This window comes from Anopheles maculipalpis, chromosome 2RL (assembly GCF_943734695.1).
Source record: "Anopheles maculipalpis chromosome 2RL, idAnoMacuDA_375_x, whole genome shotgun sequence".
NCBI classification, from domain to species: Eukaryota; Metazoa; Arthropoda; class Insecta; order Diptera; family Culicidae; genus Anopheles; species Anopheles maculipalpis.
This window is the reverse complement of record NC_064871.1, coordinates 15,849,109-15,872,107: the sequence shown is the minus strand read 5'-3', so window position 1 is coordinate 15,872,107 and position 22,999 is coordinate 15,849,109. Positions and strand designations below refer to the sequence as shown.

At 43.5% G+C, this 22,999-nt stretch overlaps 4 protein-coding genes across 4 annotated transcripts in view; 1 reads left to right on the top strand and 3 right to left on the bottom strand.

The window, feature by feature from the left end:
* Window positions 1-720: 720 nt before the first annotated feature.
* The window catches only part of LOC126557017 (ankyrin repeat domain-containing protein 27-like), a 74,059-nt gene continuing 51,780 nt past the window's right edge, over window positions 721-22,999 (bottom strand). The window contains exon 2 of the mRNA XM_050212653.1: window positions 721-732. The gene's annotated coding sequence lies outside the window, so the exon portion shown is untranslated. The remainder of the gene's footprint in view (window positions 733-22,999) is intronic.
* Window positions 751-3,295, bottom strand: LOC126557361 (sodium-independent sulfate anion transporter). The gene is made up of 8 exons (XM_050213103.1): window positions 3,093-3,295; window positions 2,885-3,020; window positions 2,683-2,791; window positions 2,188-2,601; window positions 1,770-2,124; window positions 1,402-1,704; window positions 1,189-1,334; window positions 751-1,116 (listed from the first exon to the last, which is right to left on the bottom strand). The coding sequence occupies exons 1-8, from the start codon at window positions 3,229-3,231 to the stop codon at window positions 760-762; spliced, it is 1,959 nt and encodes a 652-aa protein (XP_050069060.1). The 5' UTR covers window positions 3,232-3,295; the 3' UTR covers window positions 751-759.
* Window positions 21,449-22,082, top strand: LOC126559131 (39S ribosomal protein L11, mitochondrial). Its single transcript, XM_050215246.1, has one exon. The coding sequence runs from the start codon at window positions 21,451-21,453 to the stop codon at window positions 22,039-22,041; it is 591 nt and encodes a 196-aa protein (XP_050071203.1). The 5' UTR covers window positions 21,449-21,450; the 3' UTR covers window positions 22,042-22,082.
* LOC126558803 (ribosomal RNA processing protein 36 homolog) lies at window positions 22,083-22,978 on the bottom strand. Its single transcript, XM_050214874.1, has 2 exons — window positions 22,850-22,978; window positions 22,083-22,781 (listed from the first exon to the last, which is right to left on the bottom strand). The coding sequence occupies exons 1-2, from the start codon at window positions 22,946-22,948 to the stop codon at window positions 22,083-22,085; spliced, it is 798 nt and encodes a 265-aa protein (XP_050070831.1). The 5' UTR covers window positions 22,949-22,978.

Here is a 22,999-nt window from a genome sequence, read left to right as displayed (position 1 = left end):
TGAAGGACTTTAAAAGGTTATACCAACAAGAAGAGACGATGATGAAGCATTAATCTCATTCTAACTAAGATAATTGATGGTTGTAACCGTCCCCATCAAATATATTATGTAAAAGATCTCCAAAAGTTTTAATACTAAACTTACCAGAGTCAATGAAGAACAAATACAAGATACATTCAATACAATTTCCTTGTTTATTAATTTATTACCTCTCAGATTCGCGGGGCAAGGTACTTTGAGTCATCGGTAAAGTACATTCATTCGATGGACGCCAATTGTTTTTAAAGTTACTAGGCCATACTAAAACATGTGTGCCCTTACAGCTAAACGCTAACCATTCTTGGAACATTTTCGTGATACTAATAATTAAATAATAATGTTATTGCTGTTTCCACCTGACGTTCCTTTATCGTGCTCTTAAATAATACCTACATCGTAGAACCTATACAATCGTTGAAGCGTCGGCAAAAATTACTACATTAAGGTAACGTTCGAAACATTGGAGAAGGTTTGACAATATGTTTAACCTTTGTAGAATAAGTTCGTGTTGCCGTAAGCCGTAATATTAACATACCCAACGGAACAGCTCACGGAATGGTGCAGTAGGAATAGTTGGGAATGGTGGAACGCAGCGATTCGTCTGGTAATCTGGCACGTACTTATTGTTTCATGTTGCTTAATACTGTTCGCAATAGTTGACAATAATGGGTCACTCGCTCGTGTCGTCGCTGTCTTGCTCAGGCCGCGTGACGCACGGCACTAGGCACTAATCACTTCCTTTGGTTTATAGGCACGCTGCTTTAGCAGATCATCCAGATGCTCTTCCCGATAGTATACCACAAAATCGGCCGGCGACAAACCTTCGAAAATTGCACAAACGCTCGGCTTAAGGTTGTAGAAAAACAATGGCTGATCGCGTCTGGCAAAGTCTTGCGTTATGCTGTCGATTACGGTAGCGGCAGTAAAATCGGCACCGTACACGTGCGAACAGTCGATCACTACCGGTAGCGACTGTCGAATAGATTGCTTTGTCACCAGATTGCGGACGTAATCAACTGATGGGAAGATCAAGCACCGATCGGGTGTAATAATTAGATATTCTGCTCCGCCAGGACTCTGAAGGTGGGAAAGAGCAAAACAACGCATTAGTTCGTATGTACTTGCTGGTTGATGCAATTTTAAGCTTACCGTTAAACGTTCAACGGAAATCTTTGGTCGGGCAGCGTGATATAAAATAAACACGACGTTCAATCCTACTCCAAACAGGATGCCCATTTCCAGTGGAAGTGCCAGACATGCGATGAACGTTCCCAGGCCGGGAATCAGATCACTTTCTGTAAGTTTAAAAAACCAATTAAACATCGTAGCGTTCTTCAGCTTACAAAACCATCGCATACTTACTTTTGGTCCGCCACATAGGTTTCACTACTTTTACCTCCACCATAAATACAACCACCGCAATAATCACGGCCGCTAGCGATGCTTTCGGAATGTACGAAAAGTATGGCGTAAAGAACAGCAGTGACAACACTACCAGTCCCATCGTATAGATGTTTCCCATCGGTGTACGCACACCGGAAGCGTTGTTGACCGCACTGCGGCTCAGCGAACCCGTACCGGGGAATCCTTGCACGAACGAGTTGGCTATATTGGCAAGCCCGATGGCAATCAACTCCTGTGTCGCATCTACCGGCTTACCATTCGCTGCAAAAGAAAGGCTCATTAGCTCTGTGTTCTCTGCGGTAAAAGCGTACCCGAGCGTAACTTACAGAACGCTTTACAGATCGCAATGTTCTCCATTAGCGCAATCAGTGGAACAACGATCAGCCCCGAACCAAGGCTCGATACCATATCCATAAACGATTCTTCATGCCCACTCGTCGTTTCATTGGCCGTCAGTGAAAACGGTGGTGCCATAAACGATGGCATACCCGGTGGGATGTCTCCGATCAGTTTGAACGGTGCGGCGGCAGACGATTGAAACGTGTAACCGATGGCACCGCAAACCACTACGAGGATCGCATTACGGGAGGTACCAATCAGCCACATCATTTTGTTGATGATGCGATGGTTCTTTGACTTGAGCTCATCATCGGCTGGTCCAACTTTTAAGCCGGCAATAATCTGCAAGAATAGCATTAATGATTCATTAGCAAGTCGTAAAATATAGCTGTGCCCAATACATACTCTCATGATCAACAGCACGGCAATGCAGGTAATTCCAAGGAACGTGTCCCACAGCTGCACGTTGTGTATGTCGTTGAAAATATTGCGCCAAATTTCGATAAACGTCGTCCCTTTGGCCGATATGCCAAGTACGTCCTTCACTTGCGATGTCACTATAATCAACGAAACGGCCGAGGTAAAGCCGGACGAGACCGGTCCGGACACAAAATCGACCAGAAATCCTAACCCAAGCAGCCCCATCATCAGTTCCACCACGCCGGACAGGAAGCAGAGCAGTATGGCTTTTCCAACGTTTCCACCGGCGGTTTGGAAGGTAAGCAGTGAGGCAATGGCGGTCGGTCCCATCGGCACATCTTTACAGCTGCCGAACACGATGTAGACGATGCAACCGAGAAACGATCCGTACAGTCCGTACTGAAAAATGGCGGAAACGAAGTGGGAAAAAATGGAACGTTTACGCACATCTGCAATACCGGTAAGGTAAGCTGTACTAACCGCTGCGGGAACCCCGGCTATACCGGCATAGGCAAGCGCTTGTGGTATTACCGTCAGGCCGACGGTTATTCCCGCCACTAAATCCCCGATCGCATCCGTGGAGTTGTATCTGTGGAGAGCAATAACCAGTTTCGCTGTTATGACCCGCCAGGTACGAACCCATTTTTGGCTGGGATTTACAAGAAAGTCACCATCTACTTACTGCGGTAGCCATCGTAGAATGGGCAAACGTTTTTTAATCATCTTCTCGGAGAAGGCACTTTTGGCTTTACGCTGCAGCCAAAGATGAAGCTGTCCGGTCTGATCATCGCTCGTAACCTTCTTCCCACTGTCGGACACTGAACGGGTGAAAACAAAGACGGATTTTACACTCTGGATCCCTGATCACCCTGCAGCTGGGGACTACTTACGAATGAACTCGTTCGAACCACGCAAACCACCGTGCGGTTCGCCATGTTGCGTCGATATGTCGATCGTTGAGCAGCTCAGCGCTTCGTTGTCGTACGAACCGTCGTTCGGGACGCTGATCGTATGGATTTGGGTCTTCATCCTTACCAGTCGGCAGCCGGAATTGTTGTCACCTGCAACGTAAATCGAGAACGGTCGAGCTGTTCAGCATCAGGCAATGTACGTATGCGCGTCGCGATCAACCAACGAATGAACCGTTGCTCGATACGGGGAGCGAGTTTTATTGCAAAAAAACGCCTTCAAGAGCACGAGCAACGATCACAAATACGCAAACACGAGCTGCGGAGGATACGAATTCGTTAGGCAAATTTCCGTCACGGTCCACTCTGCTAACCATCTGGTTGTGCGTTTTTGGGGTATTTTTTTTGGTCCCTTCTCCGACTGAAGACAACAACAGTGGATGTTTGTTTGTTGATGCAATAATTCCTCTCTTTTTTGGTTGCTATCAGTCAATTGTTCACACCTACAATTTCGGCGGACAATCGGACCAAACAATGTGTACCGTGTACAGTTTGCCAGCTTCCCAAAGGATTCACTGATAAGTGGATCACGTTTTCTCGTCTGCGTAAACAACGATCTGTAGTCATTGTGGCATTTTATTCTTTTTTTGAAGGGTGCTGTTGTCCACTGTCCGCCATTAGTTTCACGATGGAAAATTCGGAAGTATATTTTAAAATAAAGATATCAAACTAGTTATCACTATGAGCAAGAAGATGTTAAAATGATAAGCCAATTCTAATGGAGAGACGCATTTCAACGCATAATCACAATCACAAACGACATCACGCACGGTTTCACTCCATGCTGGCTAGAACTAATTTGCCGACCATTGTTATTGACACTTAGCGACCTACCGTTAAACATGCTAACACGTTAACAAAACACAATTTTCACACCTGGACGAGCGCACACCGTTTGGTTTGAAACAGATCAAGAATGACGCACGCATGTACACACCGGGTCGGGAATGTGGAGTTGATTGTGGTATCGAAAATTCACGTTCGAAACCGCAGCTAACTAGGCAGGTTCGATTATAGGAAAATTACATTGATCAAAGTCAATCACTAGCAAACTAGGATGGCCAGCAGTGAGCACTTGCTTTGACGTAAGCACGCCCTCACGTTTCGCACACGTGGACCTTGCGAGAAGAATTTTATAGCTTCTGGTACATTTAGTGCCGCTTCCAGTTTTGCGAATATTCGACCATCCGCAACGGCGTCCCGAGCGGTTATGATCGTACTGATCGCAACGGCTGGAACACTTAAATGCCGGACAGCCATTTTTTGCATTAACCCTCAAAATCCCGCTGAATCACACAACACACTGGAATACGTCTGTACCTTCACCAACACTAGTGCCCAGACGTGTGTGCTTGTGCGAAAGCTTATATACACGCGTTGAGGTGTGTCTGTTTGAAGATGAAAGTTTCTAGTTTGAATTTTAGAACGATTCGATCGAACGATTCTAGTAAGAAAAAAAGCGTCTCCAACTTCCAAGAATGAGAAAACACCGCTTTGTTCTACATCAAACTATTACGTGTAGCGCAATCTAATCGTACATCAAACCACACAGATAGCAGTTACACTACTGTTGCCACATTGATCTAATAAGTTTGAGAAAAGGCTTCAACAGTGAGGGCAGCGGAAAACTACTGACCTACGCCTTGGCTGCGATTGTTTCGTGAGATAGTTTGATAAAGCCTAACCTTCTATTATCTATCGCACCAGACAAGCAAGCAGCATATCTTGTATCTGATCGATGCACGATAGCGGGAAAGCCTTCCACCCGTTCGCGGAAGATCGCAAATGCTAATCCAATCACAGAATGTGCGATCTGTTTTTTCCCATCGATGATCTCCTATGATCGTTTTGCCATACATTGCATAAGGCGAAGTGGTGAAAAGAAACAATAATTCTACCGTACGATCGTTCTTGAAGGGGTTCGTTCCGATCGAGGTTATCAGGCGGTAGTATATCATTCTTCAGTAGTGTTGTTTAGTTTGCCTTCTAGTTAAGTTATCTTGTAATGGCGGCAAACGAATTTCTCACGACCGTTATGTCAGCAACGAAAATCCGACAAGGACTGGTTGTGGAATGTTTTGATCATTTCTACTTTTCTGAACAAAAAACTAGAGCATTGTTTTTAGCAAACTGGTTCAATTAGCGGCAAACACTTGCCTACGCTGCCTGGTCCTGTCAAACGCGTCCCAAACCGACAAAATCAAAATAAACCAATCGCATTCTAACACGCACCAGGCGGCTCCATTGGTTTGACGTCAAGCGTGCGTATTTTTCGTGAATGTCCTTGGATGGCGAAGTGTTTTATGAGCTTAAAGCTCCACCCACCCATTGTACGGATGTTGTCTCGTGGCTGTGCTTGACCATCACGAGAAAACAACAGTCGAAAGGATATTTGTAAAACCTGCTTTCTGACCTTGAGTCACTTCCATGTCCAATATCCTCGCAATATCATCGAACCTAGCCCATCAAAGTCCACCCTCGACAACCATACCGTCCATCTTTACGGCGCGGATGGTGTACTGCGTACACTTTCTTGTGCCGACTCTTCGGAAGGTGGGTTCATCCGAAAATCGGTGGAAACATCCAGTTCGTTCCAGTTTCTACCCGTCCCAGGCGGGCAATGTTACGATGTCACGCGATTCGTACGGGCGTTCTTCATGTAGCCTGCTGCTCGTTGACCCTTCGCCGAATCAGAACCGGTTTGGCTGAATCGCCGGCCGTACACAATGCCCACTTCCTGCTTGGACCGCGACCGTTTCCAAGAGTACCGCTCATTAATCGAACCGAACCCGTAAGAAAGCGCGCCGAAACTCGCCACTGAAACGATCAATAACAATAAAAGACGCCCCTTTTTTTACCTGCGATGTGCCACTACAGCGAAGGCAACGAATGATTCCGGAGGTGTTCGAACCTTCGGAACCGATACCGCAGGTAACGGAAGGCACATTTGCTGTCGCGTGCACATTTGCAAAACCAGCCAGCGCCGACCACATTTGATACACATTTTATGCAAATCGGCTCAACCGGACACGCTTCCAATCACTCGATCATGATCGTGACCGGACTTTGTCGAACGCTCGATAAGGTGGTTACAGAGGTAGGCATGCAAAGGGCTAATGTTGACGAGCTGTCGCAAGCCGTGGAAACTCCCGCCCACGGGCTGGCCCATAAATCAATACTACGTCGCACGATAATCGAGTGCGGCACTCGTGTTTGCACTTTATGGACAACAAAGGCAATCGTCTGGAACGCGGGTGGCGAAAGAATGATTTGCATATCCTGGCCCATTGTAAACCTCTCACCCAGTTGCCTTTTCGATGGTGTCCAGTACTCAGGTGATACACGTGGGAACCAATACGGCACACTCACAGTGCAGATTGAGCATTGAAATCCTGCAACTGATGGTGCAAAAATCTGTCAAGGGTAAGAATGGTCCGGGAATGGCCACTCCTAACAGTTCATACGCTTCCATCAATTCCAGGGCACGATCGGTGGTTCCCGAGACTTGTGGGAGTGGGTCCCATTCGTTCCGGATAAAATTGATTATTTATGGCTGCGCACACTGAGGGCACACTCGCAGGATCTTAGTTTATTTTTTTCCTTTTATCTTAACTACACGACCAGTTCTAGGGCAAGGTAAACTTCATCCGTTCCCACAGGGGCTTAGGTGAAAAATGATTGAACGTCTGTCTACAAGGTGTTGGTAATAAGTCACACACGTGTGAACATTGCACTGCATGCCTTCGGAACAGGAAAGACTACTGAGCAGTCCTATCGTATCAGAGAAGCGTCAGAGAAGAGTCATTTTATTTTATATGACGAAAAAAGTACATCCAAAAGTCATAGTACATAGTCTAGCCAGATAGAGCCAGACAAATTGATCCTATTGATTGATGCCTTTCATCACTTTATTTGCAGTAGATACGAGATCTTTCTGCTCAAACCGGACCTAAAAAAAACGTCAGCCATTGTGTTCAACGTCAGCCATGTTGACCGGGGACGATCGAGCAAATACTTATAAGATTTTTGTCCCTTCTGGAGAAGTCTAGAGAGTCTAGATCTGGGTGTTATGCTTTTCTTCTGGACTGGCAGGTAGATCTTGCGAGAATTATAGTTCAAGAAGACTCCAGAACAATTGCCACCGGCAAAAAAGAGCACCAATAAAAGAACGAAGTGATGTCGTCATCTACTCAAATCGTGCGTTGGAAAAAATGAAGCGTTCGGGGATTTTGGAGAATTCCAAACTTGCCGAAGGTGAACGAGTCCTAGTTCCACCTCAGCGCGGATTTGTGAACCAATTTGATGAGGAGAACATGTCTAGATAATTTCTTGGCAAGAACGGATAGATGATGAAACAATCAAACTTTTAAATCAAATAAGACCAGCAAACTTATTGTTGTAACCTTTGGCTAAAGTTGGCAGAAAACTGTAGCATGGTAACGTGTCAGAGATAGTGACCATTTTTACCATACATCTCGAAAAAATCGCGCAGAAAAATATATTTTTAGCTATTGGTATAACTACCGTTTACAATAGAATAGGCGAAAAAATACTTCGATCGAATCGCATTTGAATATTCAGCTGGTTCGTGCCCCTATAGCTAGAATTTATGGCCCCAAAAAAGGTCGTAAAAGCGATCATTGTCAGGCAAACCAAACCAATAAGAAGCATTATCAACGAACCTACCTCCGAGCAGGAAGTAGCCATATCTTCCGAATCTCCGTCTGCAAACCGTGATGCAAAACACTCTTCTAACGGTTTTTATTTTATAATCCGGATACGACAAACAGCAACAAGATTTCACGTTCGATCACGCCAACATTTGCATTAGTTTGTTTGCCTAAAAAATCGCGACGATTCTACACAGCTCCGACCGACCGACCGAGCACTCTCCGGTCAAGGTTCTTCCGGACGGTATCAACCGGTATCATGTATCCGCTTCAACCGGAAGCCCAATAACGGTGTAGAAAACATTGTCATTGAATCGTTCGTTCTCTCACTTTCGAGACCATTTGCATCGGCGATTAAAAAGGATACTCGCCGTGGCACACAATATGACAATCGAGAAAGGGTCGATCGTACCGTGGAAATGATCGATTTTGTCAGTTCCGTTGCACGGCGCTAAAGGAAGCAAGTTGCTGATCGACGGATGATGCTGCTGCAGTACGGTTTACGATGCCACGACGGTGGAATGCAGTGGTATGCTGCGTGCATCCACACATAGCACCGAAGCCATTGTACACGCGAAGGTTAGCGTGTGCGGAGCGCATTTACGCACAGCCAAGAATGGAAAAACGTGGCCGCCTCGTTTGTGCCTGGGATGCGCTGAGCGGCGCAGTTGTGCGTTTGTTTGCTTGCTTTTTTTTGCTTTTGAATCATTCTACTTGACATTGTTGAAGTGCTGCTCGCTTCGCCAGATGAGCCAGTTTTGCAAACAGCAACCTCTCCGCGTCCGACCTGAGGTTGACCTTTGGTAACGTCTGTCTGCAGTAATAACACTTAACACCGCTGTCCGGAGGCGATTCCACCGTACACCCGTTACACTGCTGCCTCAACACTGCCCTGCTGGAGGAGTTTGGCCTAATGTGATTTTCTTTTGGTGCGGGAACTCACCAATTCGCACCAGTTTAGACGATGAATATAATTATGCTTAATGTGCGAATATAACGCACTACAAATCGGTCTCGGTTCTGTCTGCGTTTGGAAGCGAGACTTTGCGAGACGGCATGCGGCATGTAAGGATTCTAGTGTGCAGCCTAATGTAGCCTCAAACCATCGAGCGGGAGCGCCTGATCGTTAATTCAGAGAAACATTAGGCATTCAATTAAAACGCGCGTATAAGAACGGTCGACGATGGCGTGATGCAATCGAGCACGTGCCACCAATATTGCCAAGCTGCTGCATCAACCGGATTGGGACCAATTTATCGGACGGATAATTGTTTATGCAGCGCGATACAGGGAATATCGATCTTATTTCGTACGCATCTGTGAGGCCTGAAGGCTTGTGCCGATCACCATCGAACGACAACCAAACGTAACGGCGCGGTTTTAACGCAATAACCTGCCCATGATGCAGATTGTAATGACATCTGTCTAAATTGGAACGTACTGTAAGATAGTCGCGACCGTGTTACACCAACTTCCACGCCGATCATGTAACTACGCCCGCGATCTACATGTGCGAGCTTATACAACAGTCGCTTGCTAAAGGTATAGTTACATAGTTCGTCTTGGTGCTTTACAGAAGCAAACCCCAAACTGTATGGTTGCCCGCGAAAAAAAAATGTGCTTTTTGTTAGGAGTTGTAAAATCCCCATCTCGATAGGCACTGAACCTGACCGTGGCGAGCTTAAAAAAACAGGTTTTCCGTGGGCAAACCAGTTGATTCGGGTTTCTCAACTAGCTGTAGCTGGTATAAAATTTCTCCTAAAATGAGCAAAAACAAATCTCACAAGCTGTTAACAGTGATCGATTGAACATGATTAATTTCATGTGATCTTACATGCCGAACAGACATGTTTCACTTCCCTTGCTTAATCATTCAGAGTAACAATTCAACAAAAAACGTCCAAAGAATACATACGCGAAAAGCTATTATAAACGAACCTTGTGGAACAGTTCCTCTTCCATCTTCAGATCCATTTCAACACCGTACCAAATATCGTTCAAAGGTTCCTAGGAGCACATATATCGTTCATAAGTTCCTGAGAATCATCGCTCTACTATCGCTCGTATGAACAACCCCCCAAACATCGTTTCTTAGTTCCAATGGGGATCGCTTCAAATACCGTTCCTTTCTCCGACGCTCCAAATATTGTTCCTAAGTTCCTGAGAAAGAACGCATCTAATATCGTTCCTTTAACCGACGATTCAAACATAATTACTTAAGATCCAATGACCAGCGCTCCAAAAATCGACGCTGCTTTAAATATCGTTCCTAAGTGCTGATGAACAATCAGTCCAAATATCCTTTCTATGGTTATCGCTACAAAAACCGCTCCTTGATCAACGCTAGCCAACCCAGCGCTAGCGGTTCAAACGATATGATCAACAAAATGGAGGAAAAGTTCTTAGACGTAAAATTAACATGTAATAAATGAAAAGATGTTCGAAATTTGATTAGATTAGTTCATTAGATGGACAATCGTTGAAGCTTTATGTACATTTCTTCTTGGTTAACCACTTACTAGCTCACACCGGCCGCTGATTATTTCTCACGACGGAGGAACGGTCCAAATCGGCTTTGAGCCTGCCGTATGAAGATCGGCGCCACTGTCACTGTTATAGGTGGTGTTGGCGACATCGGGACCGGTCTTCAAACGGCAGGACCGGGGTTCAAATCCCATCCGGGGACCGTACCCCGGAGTGAGGACTGACTATCCAACTACGTGATATCGGCAAGTCTAGTAAACCATTTCGATGGCCGGCACCATCTTAGAGGCCGTTAAGCCAAGAAGAAGAAGAAGAATGTACATAAAATATTTTATAAAATGTAAACTAAAATTTATCATGATCATAGATTAAGTGATATCCGAAAATGTTTTTAATACAAAATCTTTGAAAAATCCTGTTCGAGCTGCTTCACTCCTGTTTTTTTGTGAAACTATTCCCACCACTAACGCACATGGCGAAAGATCGTGTCAAACTTCCCCGCTGATTAAGATTAGTCGCCAACGATGCTGACACGTGTTTAGCGGTGGCAAACAGTTCTCATTAAGCACTGGTCGGCGGTCCTCACTTCCTTCCGTCCGGAAGCAAGTACTTTTTGTCATTCTCTATCACCGACACCCTGCTTACCATGTGGTAACGGTAATTAATTACCAGATACCAGATAATGGACGGTTTCGCTGATCCGACGCAAGCTTCCAGACTTCCATCAATACTAATGATTGTGTCATTTGGTGTTTTCGTCATGAACGAGGTTTGCTTGAGATCAATTCAGTTCGCTATACTTTGTTACAATCGTCATGCACGTGCTACAATGATTTGATTATACAAAGATTTTTCAAATTCCTTAAGCGAAAGAAGCAAACCCTCAAAAGGGGAAACAAATTCAACCTCAGGTTGGTGGAACGTTTAAATGTTCAATTATTAACAATCGTTTAAAAATTCTTTACTTGCAGGAAAACAATCACAACGCCATTAGATGACTTTACAATGGAACTGTTTGTATATGCTATGTGCAATGAGGGGTTTTGCCTTTATTGCTGCTGTAACTTTCCCACATCCACAGCTGTCCGTTGCTGAATGCAACGACGGGGTTCAACGTTTCTGTCACAGGGCGTCTGGCGATGTGAATAAACGTGCACGGCAACGGTAAATCCGGCATCAAACGACAACGACAAACATCTTGCAAGTAATTGCAAGCATTCCATCTTCGTGAATCATCGACGAGTGTTGAAGAAAAAGCGGGAAAATTAGGTAAAGCGTCATATTGAATCGGTCGTCTGCAGTATGGCATACTGCAGTTGGCCTTCAAAGTCTGAAAGACTTCGTGATATGATCAATACAGCACGTGCCTGCTCCAGATGAAATTGATCAGCAATTGACCAGCTTTCTTATATTGATCAGCATTATGTTACATTATGTTGTAAGCTTATCGCATTGTTCTACTAATGCCGCGCTGCTAATCTTCAAGGTTATCAATACCTTAACTAACTAGTGTCTGAACAAAGTTTCCCTTAAACGATCGGGCAAAGATTACTCGGGTGTGATTTCCATTTGGTCTGGCCGGTCCTGCACCAAAGAAACCAGTTTGAAGGGAATTTCCTACCGATCGCTAGCGCGGCTGGTTTGGACGAAACCAGAGTGATTGGTTTGCAGGTTTTGCTTCACGAACCAATAGCACTTCCGAACGTACCCACAATCATTAGTACATGGATTCCCCAATTTCATGGATAATGGTTCGAATGGAACCACCGCAACGCTGCTGGTAATAAGAATATTGTGGTTACCGGGTTATTAATGCCATTCGAATCGATTGTCGAACGATCGTAATCGAACAGTAGATTTTAAAATGAAAAATAAATCACTTTTCCTTTCGAAAAATCTTCTACTTGGCCTAACGATCTCCGTGCTCAGGCCGGGCATATGACGGACTTGCTGGACTCGCTGATACCGCGTAGTTGGATAGTCGTAGTCCTCACAACGTAAGAACGGTCCGAATGGGGTTTGAGCTGCGGTCCTGCCGCGTGAAGACCCGTAAGCCCAATCAGCCATCTTTGGTTGAAATTCAAAAATTGTAACAAACAAATGGTTTTTTTTATAACGGTCCTAAGCACGTGATCGTGCCGTTCACTCGCGGCAAAAACGTGTTTCCCGCGTGCCAAATTACCATCTGATAGATCGCGCTGATCGTTGTTTATACGTTTTGTTTACACTTCGACAGGACCGGTAGAAACCGGTAAAGACCGGCTTGTCGTTTCAAAACTACAAACCATAAACAGTTGCAAAAACACACAAATACATTAAAAACTCTCACACACCAACAAGAGGGAAAAAAAACAAGTAAAAATGCCTTTCGAATGCACTGATCGCTAGTGAACAACACTAGTTGTGTTGTTGTCGAAACGAGTCAGCCCACCGCCTCCCACCTTCCGAGATCCGTAATACGTATGTAAGTGTGTGAATTTGTAAAAGGCTAGTTTTGTGAAGCCATAAACGGTTGGTCCATCAAAATCATGTTCATGTGCCCACCCCGTTACCGAACGGCATGGTAACGCGCCTTAACGTGCGGTACGCATTCGGTCGATGGTCAACGAACCGTGGCCCGTAAAAATGCCGGCAACGCAACGCGAGTCTAGACCGGTGCGCCGTTTAGGAACAAAACAGCGCGTCACGTGACGAAAGGGAATCCTTTGTGATTCGCCAACCAAAGACGGATCCAACCATTCGCCAACTTTCCGTTTTATAGTCCGCGTCGGATGGATTTTTTTGGTTGCTTCGTCTTGTGTGATCGTCATCATTATTACAAACGCCTATTTGCAACGATCGGTGACGGTCACATTAGGGGTCGAAATTGGGCTTTGACTGCACCGCAAAAACGTCTATTTGTTTGTAAAAAAAAAACATCTACTCTAACCTAGTTATACCTAGGCCGCTGAGTAAGGGTCATTAAAATATAATAATGTCGCAACAATAAAAATGACCATCACTTGCGAGCAAGTAGCAGCGTTTGATCACGCATTGGAGATAGAAATTGAATCACTGAATGCACCCCAGCAAAGCCCTGGCACACAGTGGACACTGTACACGGCCGTTCGTGTTGGGCTAGGATGGTGCGTAGCCTTGCCTCGGGCGAAACTTTGACCATCGGGCCTGCCACACTGTGGCGCTTCTGGGCGGGCAAGTGTTTGTGTGTGAGTAGAAATGTTTTTGAGAAAGTAATTACGGCGCGTCGAAGGTCAACCGTGTAATAACCGTGCCAGGTTGATAGGTGGCACCTCCAGGTAGGCACCATTAAGCACCCAGGCAACACCCCAAAAGCATCTTCAAAGCGCGAGGAGGTCGCACGTTAGGAAATTGAGAGAGAAAAAAAAACTGGAAGAAATTAGCGGTTGTGCTGCTACACGTGACCCTTTTGACCCATCGTGAAGGTACTGCCACATTCGAAAGTTGTGCAAAAGTTGTGCTGACACGTTGATTGAGTTTTTAAAAACATTTACTGTATTTTTGTTTGTATTCTGAACCGTCTCAGTGTACACGGCAACTGATGGATGATTATTGTTTGCGTTTTACTTTAATTGCTCAATTCTATTGTTGTGAGCAGCAAGAATGAGAAGAGCACACTGTACTAGATGCAGCTTCTCGCGGGCGCAATAAATCGAAGGTGATCTATAACATTTTTCAGCGTTCGTTACCTACCTCGTTACTCACCTTCACACACAAACCATCAGGGACACACGGGAAACGAACCGATCGATCACTTCGTATGGTAAAAAATAAAAATGTACACCCAATCGTAACTCAATTAGCTCTCCCCAGGAAGTAAAGAAATTCCTGCTTGTTTCGAGGCGCCCAATAAACATCCCCCACGTGTTTTTAGTCTCAAACCAGATCGGAACAGGTTTATCATGACTTTGCATGATGATCAATAGTTTTTACATGTCTTGAACATGACTAGGAGAACGAGTAAGAAAACTACACACAATTTTTGCTATGCCGAAAACATCATGTAAGAGCACTGCTAAGAGCATCTGACAGCTTATACATAAACTCAAAGACTGCGCGTTTAAAGTTCAAGTGATAGTTTCTCAATGAGTATTAAGATCGTTAGGACTTTACGTCTTCTCAATTCTTCAATTCAATTCAATTAAAATTATTTGTACCGTTTTTAAGCCTCAGATGACTTATCAAAGCCCTTTAACGGACCCTTAAAATGAATTAAAATGAAATTCAGAACCTGTTTAACCTCAAGTGATCGCGTTAATGATGTGCCATGGAAGATATTTAGAACTTTTTTTTTATTCATCAAGGACGGCCAGGCCGTATTGCTTACAATAAACTTAAAATTAGTATACTCCTTTCATCTTTGCTGGGAGACATTTCCTTCTCCGAGCTGTGAAAGGCCATAAGCCACCATATCCCGGGTGTGCTCGGTTGGGATATTTAGAACTTAATGCTATTAATACTGTCCATCTTTATATTAGAAGTATTTTCAATATTTGTTAGCCATACTGATACATCAATCAGACGTTTCATGAATTTGTATGCGAAATTGAAGCTTTTAATAAGGTAACAGCTTTTTCCATATCGCGGGAAAGCTGTTGTGGGCCTAAAACAAACTTTTAAAGGAAATTTGAGGCACTTAAAAATGTTTTTTCAACTATGACGTAATTTTTCCGTAGATAATTTCGATGCAGCATCAACAGTTGACGTATCAATGGTAAAAATACACAAAAATTTTATGAGAGAATCATGTGAGAGACAAAAGTGTAGAGACAAAATCTATCTTTAGAAAGTATCGAAGTCGAACAAATCGAAAAAATGCTAAGAACTTTCTATAGAACGAGTCCTTATCCCGATCAAGAAAGGAGCATTAAATGAGATGTAATCAAACTAAAAATGTTTCTTGGGCCGCCACAAACGAATACATTTCTGCAACGTCAGGGCCTACGATCGGTGCAATCGGGGGAGGCAGTTGAGTTGTGGTGTGGTATAAGTGGTATTATTAAACAAAAACCACAGCTAACCATGTAATCTAACCTATCATTTAATACGCCAGCGTGTCTAGCACGCGGCGTTACTGTTTTTTTCCCCCCCGTGCCAATCAAACCAACCAGTTTGCGGTAACAAGATTTTTGGTCTCTCTGAATGTCCAGATCGTATCGTAGGGGAATCCCTTTTTTGAAATGGCAATGAATTGTGATGAGTGTCGTCAGGCACGTTGAATGGACACGATGGTGCCATGTGTGGGTCAAAGTTTTGCATGCAAACTTGATTGAAATTCCAATTTGCACATGCTTATGGCAAATATTGATCAAGTTTGTATTTCTCTTCTTCGTTTTTATTCTTAAAACAAACTTAATCATCACGATCTTCATGCAAAGACTTTATACTACAAAAAAAATTGATCATTCAATCGGAATCAGTAATTTTCATTTCAAACAATTATTACCGACAGGTGGTTAAATTGCTGACTGCTGACTCTGCTAAGACCTGGCTACCAAAAAATTCAACAACAACAAAAACCATTCACAAAACTCTATCAGGAAACGTGTCATGTCGAAGGCCATCCATAACGACGGGGTTAAGATATTACTACATTCTAACGGGAAATAAAGCCTAATGATGCATTGCGAGTGTTCAAAACAACAACTGCACCACACGGTCCCATTAACACACAAACCCCGTGCATTAGAAGATCAGCTTTTGATTTCATTGCTTCGGAAAAAAAAACAATTTTTTGTTTTGTTTTCGCTTGTTTTACCGCCATTCTCACCCTTGCTACCATATCATGCAGCCGTGGAAACTGCAGCACAAGTTCAGGGTCATGACTCAACTACGCAAACTGCTGTTAATTCGCACGTTCTTATTGTGCGGGAAATTGCCTTTAGAACAATATGGTTTGCGTACAGAAATAAAAGAATATCCACAGTAAAGCACATTCACAAAATATATCTCTGATAGTCAAATTAGCATACCTTAGAGCACTAGAAACCTCTAGCTGACCGCATTTCTACGATTGATATACTATACAAACTGTCGATTAATTCAAAATCGTAACCAGAGTGAGTTTTGGGCAATAAATTTTACACATTTCAAGGTGCAACAGGCAGACAAACCACCTCACTCTAAGATGACACAGATGCTTGTCTCGCCTTATACGTAAAGCAATCGTACGCACCTTTGAAACCTACGATCTTCGGTGTGAGTCGAACGTCAATCAAACCCACGGTGTTTCAAAATTTTGTTGCAAAACTGTGTTTTGCAAACAGCGAAACCAACTGCCCTTGGGACGGGAGTGACTCGAATCCGAATTTTGGGGGTAATAATTCCCCTTTTTCGGCGATAACTCCAAAGCGTTTGCTAAGATATAGACCACCAAGTGCATTAACCCTATTCCCCTCCGATTCTAGAAATCGGAGAGAGATCTACGGAGATCTTTGCAATCATGTAATGGAATTTTGATGCACAAAGGTGGGTGGAATATTCCCAATAATTTAAATAACTTATCATTCTATTCTTTTTACATTGAACTCAGTCAAATGTGTTTGATACGGCGTGCTAATGTAAAGATACTGTTGGAAAACATTTTTCATTTTGCTGGTTTACCTGGAGAGAACCAATTTAGCCATTCGATGGACGGCGTGACCTAACGACCGTTGAGCCCAGTAGAAACCACATAAACAGTTCCATAATCGAGTATCCAATTTCCCTCAATTCCCTCATACTCCATTGTATGAATGCAAACAGCTACAATAAGTTTGCAATATTCCACTATCCATTGGGAAAACATCCTCTGAGTGATTCAAGCGTTAAATTATTTGGATCGAAACCTTGTATTCCAAGCCACCGGGCTCTCAGGGTAGCCAGCAACATTGGATGCCTATAACTATTCAATGCGTAATCCAATATCGATTCAAAATATTGACGAAAATTATTTTTTTTCCTCTTTCAATTTGTTCAACATAAATTGCCTCAATTATCGGAATTTTTCAAGCTATTATGTTTGTAAGTTGACATTATTTTTCGCTACAAAATTTAAAAAATTCTAAAAAATAATTATTTAAATGATTTGCCAAGTTTTACCACCAAAATGCTTCTTTTGGCTGAGGTTAAGATCACAAGAGATCTTGAGGGTGAGGTAAAGAGGTTAAGATCACAACAAAAGCACAAAAAATATCTGAAAAGCATATCAATGTGACGTAAAAGTATTGTTTTGAAAAATGCGATATTTATTAAATTTTTACGCAATGATAGTGAAATTCCGAAAAAATTACTACACTTATGCTACATTTATGTTAATTATAAGAAGCACGTCGTTGTAAAATTTTGGTAAAGCACTTGAATAATTTTTTTAAAGTTTTTTTTTAAGAAAAAATTATGTCTGAAAAATCATAGCTTGAAAATTACTTATAAATTAGAGGAGGTTAACCTAACTTACGTCACAATATTGCTCATTAAATTACTTATTAAATTATAAAAGCTTTCAAAGCTTCTTTCTTCCCGGGTAGCACGGTTGTCTTGAATTTGAAGTTTTATTTTCCTGCTGCCTGTGACAACCAACGGAATTCACCACAACTATCCAAATTCCTTTCCTCTCGCCTAGGCCGAAACATCATGTAGTTTTGTATGGCGCCCCCAAAACATCAAATAAAACCAACAGCTGATACAAGCAGACGATCCACACACACTAAAAAAGGCGCACAAACAAATCAAATCAAAAACAAACGAACGAACGTGTACGCCATGGCCTACAACACCCACTCAGGAAACCATTCCTTCAACAATGTGTATCACCACAACCATGTGCATAACCGTGATAGGCATGCGTGCGTACACCCGGAACGCAGCACCGTTTCACTTTCCCGTACGCCGTATAGCGGCAACTAACTTTACACTTTCAACTGAAGAATCGACGTCTTCCGTTTGGCAGGACTGATGGGATGGGACAACAATCTATTCGGTTCTAATGAGTCTAATGCATTCAGGATCTTGCCTTATCAAATACACATATCTATGTTTTAGGCATAAACTCTCTTTCTCTCCTTACACTCACTTCACTGAGACTGCCACACGGTTGCCGCAGTTGGTTCAAGGATTCCGGATCAGCACAATGTAGCCTGTGTTTACCTTCAGCCACGTACCGTACAGGAGCAGGTAGGTTTAGTTTACTGCTTCACACTAAATTTAACAGCAGACCACAAGACACACCGCAGTTCACCACAGTAAAAGCGAGGAAGTCAACGGGGGAAAAAAAGATATAACAACAAACCACTACACACCAACTGCAAAAGACCTTTTGGGCGAAAACACTTCTGGTACTACAACTACACCACTACTCGGCACCCAACCCGGTCGGCGACACAGTGTGAAAGCGCGTTGCGTGCAGCTCTATCGCGATCTTACGAACAACTGAACGGCTCAGCTGGCGCACACTCGATCGTAGTCCACAGGTGTGTGCTGCGTTTTCGCCGATGAATTTTCCAACCCGCGTGCACTAACCGCTCGCATACCTGTTGCCTGTGGTCTCGCGCGAGTACGCGATCGCGAGCATTCGCACGATCGGTACGATCGGTTGGCATTCGGTACGATGCGTCCTGGGCCCTTCCAAACGTCGTCTGCCCTTTGGCGGTTCAAAATATTAGGATTACATGATGGTTAAGTGGGTTAAATTTTTCCATTGATTTTCATTTTATTACCGATTATGAAATGCACCTTAAAAAAATGCTAGTGCTTTCTCATCCGATTCGTGATGCGTTCGTTATCTCCGTTTGTAAAATTCATTTCCTTCTACGGAAGCCCTTAGAGTAGAAAAGAAAAACTTCCGTTCAAATTTTGAGGTATCATTAAAATTGTGCTTTACGACGTTTCTTTTTTGTGATTGTAACAAAAATTTGGCCAGCTTGTGAGTTACAGGCTTCCTTTTTCGCTGGTCAGCAGATTTTTTGCTAGCAGTTTTTTTTTTGTTAAATTCTTACAATCCCAAACGATCGTACGATGTGGCGCGTGTGAACCTGCTAGTAGTTGTCGCCTGGCAAATGAAACCTTAACGATCGGAATTCGGTTGCAGATTTGTACCGTGCCGGAAGTTGACTAGACCTTCCGGTGTGCGTGACGCATTGGGCATTAAAGCATGTCGACACCTATGTCGTCGAATTATGCGATCCACAGGGCGTTCCGTTTGGCGCCACGTGCAGAGGATGACATGGGGTTAAAGTGAACGGTACGGCAGTAACGGCAGCGGTACGTGGCTGCTGGTGAACAAGTGGAATCAACGCACCAGCTTACAACATGCTGGTTCCAATGGTGGTAGCATACACGTGCTGCTCGTGCGGTGTTAATTTTCTGCTGGTTATCACACAACACAAGCGCCCGTTTTTATTTTCCTTCGCGGTATCGTTCGAAAGAATTTCGCATCGATCGTTCATGTTTGAGCTTTGATCAGATCACGCACTGCACATTTGTATTTAATGTATTTAATTAGCTCGTGCTAGAATTGAAAGGTGGTTAATTACATCCAACACACGAAGGGACAGGTGGCACTTGAAACTAGGGGATAACGATGGGAAATGCGGTAGAGAATGTTAATCCTCGCTTCCGGATATTAAATTGATATCGGAAGTGATGTTGATTCTAATTGGAGTAACTTTGATAATCGTGTAATAATCGCTAAGATATTACTTCACTATCTAAAATATTATTTACGCATTCACATGGCATTAATGGGTATCGAATCCTGTCCGATCCGTCTATCCAGTTACGGGTAAAATCAAATCATAGATACCAGAGATGACAGGCTAAGGCCTCTGGAGGATGTAGTGCCAAAGAATCAGACTTTGTTAGATACATAATAGAATACGTTCTACAAAATCAAAGCTTGCGCTGGACACAAGTGGATGGGAAAAACGGCTCCGGAGTCTGCTTCAAATAGTGTCGTGACCCTCGACTCTGCACCCTAAAGCTTACGAAGACTTTCGATCTCGGTGAAGGATAGCCGCGATCAGACAACGAACTTCTTTATTACACGTCGTACGATAACTTATCCTTACAACATATCTTACACTAATATTATATGCTGGCTAAGTACATTAAAAAAGTTCTTATTCTAGGCCCAACGAGCTTTTAAGTAACGCCGATCGAATGGCTTACTAGATTTGCTGAAACTACGTAGTTGGATAGTCAGTTCTCACTACTGGGGAATGGTACGGAAGGAATTTGAACCACGGTCATTCCGTGTGCAGACCGACGTCGTTGTCGCCTCATCATCAGGCCACCCTACATTACTATAGTATGCGTTGATGAATTTTGCTCATCGCTTCTCATATCATAGTTATTTGATCGCATACTCATCTCATACTCTTCGTCGATCTCGACGATGATCTGAACACTCTTCCTTCGAAACCCTTGAATATTCAACAACAATAACAATAGTCAACTAGATGGAAATGAGGGTGGGGAAGAGGTTGGTTCAAACGACTTGAGGAGAGGAGCTGGCTCCTGGTTGCAATCGTAGCGGCGAATGCGCTCCGTAGCGCCCATCTGTACACAATTAGATCATCAATACGCTGTATTTACAATCCCGACCAACAGATGGCAGTAAACTTTTGAATCACTCGAAGAATGTGATTGTTCTTATTGCTATGAATAATTTAGTTTTTATTCGATATGTTTAAAATTTCCTTGTTTATCTAGCCTTATGTATACACGTTTATTAACTTTTATACAAACGACCTTATGCATAAACGAAACGAAGAAATAAATAAACTATTAAATGTCTGGTGTGACTTTAGAAGCCTGTTAAGCCAAGGAAAAGAAGTAGAAGAATACATTAAATACGGTTCATAAGACATGACGTGCTTCACAGTTTGAAAAATTGGTGAAGAACCAACGGTTTTGTGTTGCGCTCAACTGTCAAACTTCGTGTCAGTGTCCCAAAACAAAAACGTCGATGTATCGACCGCCTCTCTGTGCATTTGTTGTTGTTACACAATTCTGACAATTGCATACACGCCGAAGTTACATAGTGAAATAGCACACTAAACAGAAAAGTATGGTTTCTTATCAAATTTACCCATTCCATTCGTTTACATCAGCTTAAATGCTTTGCAGGCAAAATGTCGAAAGCAGCCGGACGCCTAAAAACGATGAAGAAAACCTTCGACAAAATCAACCATACGAGCAAGCTGCGAACAAACATCCCGGCCGGAATGGCTGTCGCCGGGCCACCTCTGGGCCCGATGCTAGGTCAGCGTGGCATAAACATAGCCGCTTTTTGCAAGGACTTTAACGAACGGACAAAAGACTACAAAGAAGGAATTCCGCTGCCATGTCGTGTTGCGGTCACATCTGACCGAGCGTATGAACTGACGATACACTCGCCTCCCGCTACTTTCCTGCTGAAACAGGCAGCCGGCATACAACGTGGTGCCATGAATCCCGGAAAAGAGATTGCTGGTAAAATCACTCGCAAGCATTTGTATGAAATAGCCAAAATCAAGCTGCAAGATCCACCGAACGCACTACTCACGCTGGAGCAGATGTGCAAGGCGCTGGTCGGAATAGCTCGTACGTGTGGTATCGAAATAGTCGACGAGCTGGATGCGGTGGAATACAAAGAATTTCTCGACCAACGAAGGCAAGTGGTGGAAGAGCAGCGCAAGGAGCTGCAAGAAAAGCGAGAAGCGCGAATGTTACGTGTTGGATAGGATGTGCACTTTATCTTTATTAGACAGTAGAATAAATGGCGCTACGTAGAGAAATCGAGCTTTTTCCTATCCTTAGCCGAAATTTTCTTTCGCCTTTTGTCGATGTGCTTTGCCAGGCTTCCGTCATCCTTCAGCTTATCGTACTGTTCAACAAGCGCGCGTGCCTGCTTGGTGCTCTTCCGTTCGAAAAATGGTCGCTTTCCTTCCTTTACGGATTCGCGAACCTGTTGCTTCTCGCGCAACTTATCGCTATCGAGAGCCTTTTGTTTGGCATACTCGCGGATCTGATTTTCAGTTCTCTGAACCAAGAATTTCAACGTGCTCACCTCTTCAGGATCGGTCGCCAGTTCCAGCTTGTTTTTCAGCTTTCTCAGCTCTTTGTTTCGCAAATCATTTATGAAGCCATAATTGTTCCTGAACTGGCGACCACTGAAATATCCTTGCCGGGGATCGAAGCGTGGATCCCGAGGTCGCGAAATGGAAGCATTTTTAGCTTTCTTCCCCATTCCTAAGGCCGGAACTTTTCTTTTCGATGTCACCTCCTCAGGACCACTATCGTCGTCTGAATCACTTTCTGCTGATGGTTTGGGCTTTTTCGCTGGTTTCGCCGTGGTTCTTTGGGTTCTTTCCTTTGTCTTACCAAATATGGCTTCGTTGTAAACGCGCGAACCAAGTTTCTTTTGCAGCTTAAGCAAGTCTTCAAAGGGCATCTCTTTGTACTCATCATCGGCAAGTTTTGGCTGGAAGAGAAGACAATGTTTTTGTAGCTAACTGAAAACATTCGAGCCTGTGTTAAACAGTAAGTTACCACATCATCATCGCTGCTATTCTCTTCTTCAGAAGATGATTCGGTGCCTTCCTTTTCGACAGAATATTCACTTTCGGAATCGTTTTCGGAAGAATCCATTTCTGTATGTTTTTAGGAATATTCTTTACTTCGCAAGCACAGCAACGTTTA